This window comes from Podarcis gaigeae (assembly GCF_964106915.1).
Source record: "Podarcis gaigeae genome assembly, chromosome: 3".
NCBI classification, from domain to species: Eukaryota; Metazoa; Chordata; class Lepidosauria; order Squamata; family Lacertidae; genus Podarcis; species Podarcis gaigeae.
In genome coordinates, this window is record NC_139680.1 from 31,898,962 (window position 1) to 31,908,689 (window position 9,728).

The 9,728-nt window shown below is 41.4% G+C and overlaps 1 protein-coding gene across 1 annotated transcript in view; it reads right to left on the reverse strand.

Moving 5' to 3' along the window:
* The window catches only part of CYRIA (CYFIP related Rac1 interactor A), a 66,420-nt gene that overhangs the window by 19,065 nt on the left and 37,627 nt on the right, over positions 1–9,728 (reverse strand). The window contains 3 exon segments of the mRNA XM_083730805.1: positions 1,013–1,078; positions 1,081–1,092; positions 1,272–1,351. Coding sequence (XP_083586931.1) covers positions 1,013–1,078; positions 1,081–1,092; positions 1,272–1,341 — 148 coding nt within the window. The 5' untranslated portion in view covers positions 1,342–1,351.

The following is a 9,728-nucleotide window of genomic DNA, read 5'->3' on the forward strand; positions in this document are numbered from 1 at the left end:
TTTGGAAGCCGAAAGTGCTCTGTTTTGAGTGTTGTGCTTCCGATTTGAGTGCCACACTTTCGTATTGAGCGTTACCCTGAGGTCTGTCTCTTTTTGCTATTTATTTTGCATTTCATTTTTTTTTTGGTGTGACTGTGTGGAACCCAGTTCAGCTACTGATTGATTGATTGATTGATTGACTGACTGACTGACTGACTGATTGTGTGGCTGCAGTAAGTACATTGTTTATTGCTTTCATTTAATGGATCAATGGTCTCGTTAGATAGCAATATTCATGTTCAATTGCTGTTTTAGGGGTTGTTTTTAAAAGTCTGGAATGGATTAATCCATTTTGCCTTACTTTCTGTGGGAAAGCGCACCTTGGTTTTGGAACAGATTTCTGAAATTGATTAAGTTTGAGAATCAAGGTACCACTATATAGGGAGAAAGAGGTGTTTATTCCCATATGCAATGCTGAGACACTTTTCTGCTCAGTGGGCTTTTAAGAGTTTCACAGTGCTATGCTCCTACACATTTTAATAAAGTGTAAAGGACAAGGGGGGGGGGCAGAAATTGCTTGCAAGTTTCTTTGAATACAGCACAAGCCACTTATAATGACCAACTTGTACAAAGCATGCAACCTTGAGGCTCACTCCTGCACTCTCCATAAGTATAACTCAGGGAAGAAATTTAGGTCTGAACAGTGCCATGCTAAGATTCACTAAAACCTCTCTCAACGGGCCCTGTTCTTTGTGAATAAAAATAAGAATACCTTCTAAAATGAAGGTTGTTTGACAGAGGCTGTTTGACAGAAGGCATGGCAGTTCTTTTAGCCGAGCGATGCTAACATTTGCAAAAAAAAATATTGTTGGTGTTTTGGTTGAACCGAGCATCTGATTTTCAGAATGAAGCAGGAAAAGTATAAGTGCCATACACTGCACTAATTGCATGGTAGATCAATACATGCAATTGATTAGGATTTTATATATTAGAAGGAGAAAAGAATGCAAGCCAGGCAAGGAGTTTTGCTCACTTTCAAAGTCAAGGAAAAAATTTGGCCCTTGATCAAAGTCTGTGCAAGTGAGAACTTTTAAAAGATTTCCCATTTGGTTCCTGAAAAACAGAGAAAAAAAGGAACAGGAAAGTGGCTCAGAGAACAAATCTTGAAAGCATCGAGTCAGATCATTTGCACTGCTTGAACATGTTTATCTGTCAAAGCAAATCAGGCTTAAACATTCCTTCTCAGCCAGTTCCTAAGTCAGGGGGAAAGGATGTTCCAATCTTGAACTTACTTTCAAAATCCAGGAAAAAATGTGGGTAGTTTTCAATTTCCCTGGTAAGGACTTTAAGAAGATTACCCATCCCAGCAAACCTAGTGAATGCAACAAAATCATAAAGAGTTATATATGCAAAATTAGAATGTTGAAAAAGTAAGGGTTTGACATGCTCTGCTATTCTTATTTCAAATCAAAACAATGAAAACACAGTCTGTTTTCTAACGCTACATTGAAAGTAAGCGCTAAAGAGGAAGACTCATTGGGAGCAGTTTACACAGCAACCAGCGGCCAAACAGAGAGAACCCAAATATACAAAAAGAGATGCCAAAATCAACCTTTGCTGCTGAGATTGAGGACAGACAGTATTTCCGTGAGTTTGAAGTGGGGCAATCGAGGCAGACTTGCATTGTCTCTGGTCAGAAAGCTTTTGCAGGTTTTTAGTGCGGTGTGAAAACCTGGAAAGTGTGATTGACCAGAGGCGTGAATGAAAAATGGACATACAACATTATTTTCCTCTTTTTTTGTTTTTGTTTCAGCGTTACTGTGTTGCATTTCATCCAGGAAAAGCAGAACTGTAAAACTGTTCCAATTTGTCCATACAAAATATATCCAAGCAGAGTTTTGTTTCTTTCTTAACCACCTTTCTATTCGGTGACACAAAACAGTTTGCCTTATTTCTAAATTCACTTTTGATTACTTGGGAGTGCAAATAATCAATAGCTTATTTACAACCAAAGAAAGTTGGCTGGCTTGTTGCCCCTTTCAGGTTACTGGTATGTCATAAATGGCTTACATTAAATACCGGGCAGTCGATCTAGTAAAATTATTTCTGTGTGAGTATCCAGATGGGTAGGGTATAAATAATAAAATGATGAGATGATGATTCTCATCTGTCCAACTGATTTAACTGAAAATTAATTTACATGTAAGAATTTGTTATATGGCCTCCTAAATAATCAGATTTCAGTAATGAAATAATGGCCGAGAAGAATTCAATGGAGCACATTATAAACAAATGGCGTTATAATACAGACATATGTCGGAGATTTTGAGGGGTTTGGTTCCACATCACCGGAATAAAGCGAGTCACACAAATTTTGTTGGTTTCCCAGTGTGCATAAAAGTTAAATTTACACTATACTGTAGTGGCTGTACAGGGGAAGGAGGGGGAAAAAACTGGTGAGAGCATGGGTGTAACCAGGATTTTTGTTAGGGGGCGTCAGGCTTTTGTTAGGGGGCGAACCTCCAATTTGTATTGATTTTTATTGATTTTTCTTGATTTGGGGGGCAGCTACCCCCCAACCCCAACCCCTTGGCTAGGCCCATGTCCATCCCTAGCCTGCTCCACTCCCCATAGCTGTCAACTTTTCCCTTTTCTTCCAAGGAATCCTATTCGGAATAAGGGAATTTCCCTTTAAAAAAGGGAAACATTGACAGCTATGCCACTCCCATGGCCAGAAGAGGGGCAGTGGTGGGGATGGGGGGGGGCTTCCTTCTCATGGAAGCAGCTGCACACGCATCCTTGTAAGAAGCAATATCTGCACAGTGCAGTAAAACAAAGTATTATGTTTACAGATAGAAGAACAATTTTCCTGTATTTGTAGCAGCTCTGTTCATTGCTGAAATGGCTGGGAATGATACGGGGCTTGACCAAACCTGCGGGTGAATTTAGCAGTTGGTCCAGCGCCTTACTGAGTCTTCTTAAAAACCAATTTACCACTTTCAATGTTTTTTTAGCTCAGCACGGCTTAAAACCAGCACCTGAAAACCTTGCTGGACGTACCGCATATTCCCTCTCTAACAGCAGGTATGTCAAACCCTTTCAGTTAGTGACATTTTGCATACAATGTATTAAAACATGCAAGACCACCATCACTTTAGGAAAGCATAACCAGTTTACATGAAAGTAAAGGGTTGGGAGGCAACAGAATCACATCTGCTTCTCAAATCAAAGTTTGCAATACGTTGCAACTAGGTTAAAATAAATCAGGATAAAAAATTAACCTTAAAAACACAACTACACTTCATTCAGTAAAAATATTTATATACTTTCAATACCATCAAAAGTATTCCATTATCATCAACCTTGTCATGCATAAGGGTGAGTACACAGAACACAACATTCATGCTAAATAATTTTGAAGGACATTTACTCTCATATTATAATGTAATGAGGGATTACATGCTTCTGACTTCAGTTAAAAAATAACTTACCTCATCATAAAAATGAAATCAGATTACAATCTCAAAATGTATTTTAGTTCCAAATATATTTTAGTCTCCAATGTACTTTAGTAACCACCCTAGTTACTCTCAAGGCATAACATTAGAAAAGGCAAGCAAGCTGATCCCATAAATCAGCATTTCCCAAACTTGGGTCTCTGGCTGTTTTTGAACTACAACTCCCATCATTCCAAGCGAACAGGACCAGTGGTCAGGGATGATGGGAACTGTAGTTCAAAATCAACCGGAGACCCAAGTTTGGGGAACCCTTTCATGCAGGGATTCCTGTTCTCTACACCAACCAAGACAAATGCATCAGAGCTTAATGGCCCATGTTTCAAACAAAACTTGTACCACGAGGAAAAGCTGTAGTTCTCTTTCAAGTGCGCGCTTGATAGCAAACCCTGGATTAACTGCCGTGTAATGTGCAAAAGGGTGATGCGGGTGACGCTATGGGTTAAACCACAGAGCCTAGGGCTTGCCGATCAGAAGGTCAGTGGTTCAAATCCATGCAACGGGCTGAGCTCCCATTGCTCGGTCCCTGCTCCTGCCCACCTAGCAGTTCAAAAGCATGTCAAAGTGCAAGTAGATAAATAGGTACCGCTCTGGCAGGAAGATAAACGGCGTTTCCGTGCACTGCTCTGGTTCGCCAGAAGTGGCTTAGTCATGCTGGCCACATGACCCGGAAGCTGTACGCCGGCTCCCTTGGCCAATAAAGCGAGATGAGTGCCGCAACCCCAGAGTCGGCCACGACTGGACCTAATGGCCAGGGGTCCCTTTACCTAATGTGGAAAAGGGCCTAAAGTTGCTCTTGAGTACTTAAGAAATACACGAACAGGAAATGGGGGTGATTCACACTTCCAGTTTCCTACATTTCTCAGTAACCTCTGCCCCCCCCCCAAAAAGCATTTATTTTTACATTTTGAAGAAAGAAGAAGAAATGTGCCAATGTTTATGCCAGGTTTGATGTTTTCTCGGAAATCTGCTAACAGCCCAAGGCAGCCTCCCCAGAAGGTGGAGCCGTGTTTCTGTGAAATGTATGAGACAGATCCTTGTGCTTCCACTGGGAACATACATTCCTCGCCCCCATCCTCTAAATCTGTGTGTCATGCCCGATTTATTTTCTTCGGCATTTAACGCACCAAGATAGCTTTATGACTCAGGGATTCAGAGCTCCCTTCCTTATCAAAGAGATTTCAGAGAGCGGTTGGGCTGATTGTTCAGCCGGGTTTTGAAAGAACCTGTTTTCCATATTTCCCCCATCACAATATACAGCCGTACCTTGGAAGTCAAACAGAATCCGTTCCGGAAGTCCGTCCAACTTCCAAAACATTCGGAAACCAAAGCACGGCTTCCGATTGGCTGCAGGAAGTTCTTACAGCCAATTGGAAGCCACAGAAGCCCTGTTGGACGTTCCACTTCCAAAAATAGTTGGCAAACCGGAACAGTCATTTCAGGGCTTGTGGTGTTCGGGAGTCAAAATATTCGAGAACTAAGCTGTTCAAAAACCAAGGTACAGCTGTACCTGTATATATATTCTGCATATATCTTTCAGTGCTCCACTATGTGACCTTTTGCAGTTCTGCCTGTACTTGGTGAGTTTGCAAACTGGGAGCCTGCCTTGTGAACGTGGGTTCTCTTACTGCAACCCTTGCCCGCTGGGAACAAGTTCTCCCTTCCTTGATGTTTAGCCACCATCATGCTTAACAGAGTTATTCCACCTGGCCTTTGGCTTGGAATCAACTTGATCCCCTCTCCCTCTTTCCTTTTTCCTTTCTCCTTCTTTGGGGACTTCCCTGGCTTTTTTCTGGTCCACGTAGGACCAGTCTGGATAGTTGGCCTTGGTGAAGACTTGACATTTTCATTCCCCCCTCCCCCCCAAAAAGTGTTTGATTTGAGTTCCTACTGAAATGAGGCTGCATTTTAATATTGTATTTTAATCTTGTTCTTAAGTTGTATTTCAATCAATTGTTTTATACCTGGTGTTAGCTGCCCTGAGCCTGGTCTTGGCTGGGGAGGGTGGGGTATAAATAAATTATTATTATTATTATTATTATTATTATTATTATTATTATTATTAACTAGGTTTTCATAAGGGACATTGTCCTTCAGACATGGTTTCAGATTAAGGAAAATCCTGGTTAGCCTGAACCACAACTAATATTAGAGCAGATGAACTGCACCCTTCAGAACAAAACACCAAAAGGTCTGTCTGGTCCAGCATTCTGTTTGCAACTATGTCCACTCCAGTTTAAGGCCTCTGGGAAACCTATTGCCGGGGCACAAAAGCAACAGCCTTCCCCCACTGTCAATTGGTATTCAGGGGCATATACCATGGATTCCATCTCTTTAGCCCCACCTATATAGCTCAGTTGATTAGACCAGGGTGCCGATAAGGTTGCAGTTTCAATCCCCGTATGGGACAGCTGCATATCCCTGCATTGGACTAGAGATGGTCCTATGGGAGCCTTCCAACTCTACAATTCCAGGGGGGGGGGGCAGTGCTCCTGTGCTTGAGCCCTGCCTGTGGGTTTCCCCACCTGCATCTTGTTCATTTGTAAGAGAAAATGCAGAGGTCTCCTGACTAGGCATTTTATGTCTCGTCTACTTAGGCCCACAGACTAATTATAAAGGACAGATCTTCCAAGACTTCCCTTCCCAGCTTACACATGAATATAGCTGGTTCCATTCACTGTGAGGACTGGAACAGCCCTGTTCTGTGTACAGCGCTTCCAAAACAAAATGACCAAGGAAGCTCCATGTGTGCATTTGAGATCCCTCAGAGCAGGGAAGGGGAACTCCTCCATCTTCTGTGGGCTCCTAGGACATCCTGAATAACCCTGACATTTTTGTTTGCTCTGTTTAAATGTCCTCTCCACGGGCCCTCCAAACCACACATACTTTTTTTTTTATGGTGAACAGATCACATAACAGCTGGGCACATATTAATGAGCAAAAAGTATCACCTCTGCATTATGTCCCAGCTGAAACAGTAGAGATACTTGGGCAAGACATCAATCAGGTTTAACTACAGAAAGGCTTAAGATCAGCCAGTTCTGCTCAATCAATTTACAGGGCAAAAACTCTTATTGTGCCTTAGAACAAGGGCCTATTGCCCAGAAAAGCGAACGTAATGGCTAGTCTGCAATAAAAAAAGGCCAGCGGCTGATAAAAAATAATAAAAATGCTCTCAAATACAAGCAAGCACACATTCCAAGTTTTGAAAAAACTGTAAAATGTAAATAGTGGGCTTTTTAAAATTTGAAAAAGTGGTGCATTTAACAGTAAGCAAGTAGAAACTAATCTCGACCCAGCACTAAAACCTATACAGTAACATCTTGTTAAGACAATTAAGTTTATACAAAGTCCCACTTATACATTCAAGATCCAGTTTGTCCAAAAGCTGCTCGTTTTAAGCCATGACAAATCCACAGGATGATTAATCACACACAGAGACACCCTTTATGGCAAATATCATTTGCTCCTTTCATAATACTGGGTGCACGTGACTAAAGTGATCTATTATGCAAAGAAAACAGACATTGTTCAGTGATGTGAGCAAAGTTAAACATATGCACAGAAGTGGACATTGTGCAGTTGTTTGGACAACCCTGCAGTGCTACACAGTGGATTTCCTGTAAAGGAGACATTTAAAACTCGCAGACCAGTCTAGAGACATTTGCTCATTCAACATGGCTTCACATAAAGCAAGGGGTGGGGGAGAGAAACAGAAGCTCAGAATGGGTTTTATTAATCCCGCAGTGCCCTCTGCTGTTTGACACTACAACTTAAAGAGAAATGTCTCTCTCGCACACGCATACAAAAATGTGCATGCATGCGAGCGCGCACAGTGCTTTTCGTTAAGCATTCTGCATTTCAGCAAGAAATTATTTTTACATGTCATGCTTAGAAATCAAAAATGGAAAGGATTTCTGAGTAACTTCCACATCAGCAATGTGTAGCATGGGCAATTTCATAGAAAAATTCAAATCGACTAAGGTTGGAATTTGAACCAGATCACTAATGAAAAAACAAAATTCGCACTATGGACAAATATGGAAAATGAATAACAATATATAAAATGGAAGAAAATAATGTGATAAAATTATATGTGATATAAAAAACCAGAAGAAGGAAGGAGGGAAGTCAGCTCTGAAGAGCAAGTATAAATGTAAAATGTAATACAATATGTGTATGTGGTGTATCTAATTGAAAAACTAATAAAGATTATTTGAAGAAGAAGAAAAGAAAAAAAATCGAACAAGTCTCATGTACCGTATTTTTCCGTGTGGTAGTCTAAAATTGGGAGTCATACACAGATGGTGAATGCACAGGGGCTCAAAGTTGTTCTGTTTGATGTTTAAAATATTGATTTATTTGGGGTTCAAAAAAAATAGGAGTCATGTCGTAAATGGGGGTGTCTTATACAGTGGTACCTCGGGTTAAGAACTTAATTCGTTCTGGAGATTCGTTCTTAACCTGAAACTGTTCGTAACCTGAAGCACCACTTTAGCTAATGGGGCCTCCTGCTGCCGCTGCGCCGCTGCTGTGCAATTTCTGTTCTCATCCTGAAGCAAAGTTCTTAACCTGAGGTACTATTTCTGGATTAGCGGAGTCTGTAACCTGAAGCGTATGTAACCCGAGGTACCACTGTACATGGGAAAATATGGTAATATCCATCAGGAAAAACATCAAGCTAAAAAAAAAAGTGAGAGGGTGTGGGCTAATTGGCGCATCCATTTTAGAAAACTAGCCTACAGAATGAAAGGAATCATAGAACCACAAATTTGTAGAGTTGGAAAGGACCACACGGGCTACCTAGTCCATCCCAGTGTGATGCAGGAATCTCTCACCCAACATGGGGCTCAAACCCACAACCCTCAGATTAAGAGTCTCGTGCTCTACTTGTTGTTGAGGAAAGTTGTTCCCTGTTGTCTATTCACACCCAGCGCTGATAGGAAGCAGCCCAACACAAGTCCTCTGTTTTGTTTACCACCCACCGCTGAAAGATTTCGGAAGCATGATACCACCAGTTGTACTGGCAAGGCTAAGAGACATCAGCCCGGTTGCAAAAAGGATGCTGCCAGGTCATCTCAGGCAGCTATGATCTTGCAAATAATGGGGCCTGAATGGCAGAACTTGGGTTCGAGAGAGGGGGGCGGAATTTACTAAACTACTGTTGAAACTTTCCTGTATTAATAGCTGTAATAATAACGCCCAGCTCCCCAAGGGTGCGTAAAAAGCAAAACAACAGAAACAAACGCTAGCCTATATATTCATGCATTCACCTGCATCTCATATGAACAGTGTTAGAAACTGAGATATGAAAGTTAGGAGCTACCGGTAAATGGCAGCTTAAAGCTTAGTTGTGGGTGCGACAACAGAATGTCTAGATGCACTTTTTAATGACAAAAATACAAAGCTGAAAATGAATGAACTGCAGCTAAAATATTATGTTCATTTCCCACATGCTCTAGTCTTTCCCCTGCCCACCTCCCTAATATTCTTAAGAGGGTCTCTTTTCCTGTCTTTGAAAAGCAGCTGGAAGTGGGGAGGCAGAAAAAGGTCCTCCTTTCCTTCCACTCTGCAGTTTTAATCTGAAATCTTAGGTGCAGTATTGCTCCCAGAGCTCAGAAACGGCTCGCGCTAATGAAATTCCATGTCACAAAATGCGCCTAGAACAATGGGAGTTTCGAATGCTGCGTATGAAGTTACGTCTTGGACTCTTGCTGTGCACTTGCTATCTTCCCACACCGGCAGGCTCCCCTGCAAACATCCACATATTGGCGTCAGGAGGCCCCTACAGCAAAGGCAAGGAAAACCTCAGATTTGCCTCCTGAAATTTGGTTTTGTATATAGTCTACGCTCTCAGATGTCTAGAGATGGGAGCAGTGCATCTTAGATACTCACAGGAAAGTGATTTTAGAAGTGGTTTTCATTGTCACTGCTTCCATCCCATTGGTCCCCATTCCTTCTATTACAGGAGTATTTTCCCCCTCTAGGTATATTCTTGGGACTGTTGGGTGAAAGTGTGTAGGGTTGGGGTCTTTTTTTGTTACATTGCTACGGCTGAATCATGTTTACATGATTATTCTTTGAAACATTTCTTAATCGAATGATCTAATAAAATGTTAGTAAAAAGGCTCCTTAATCTTGATTTTTCTATATTTGATAAGAAATCCTTTTTCCTTCCCTGTTACACATTTATAGCTTTTTATACGACAGTGGTACCTTGGTTTGCAACAGTTT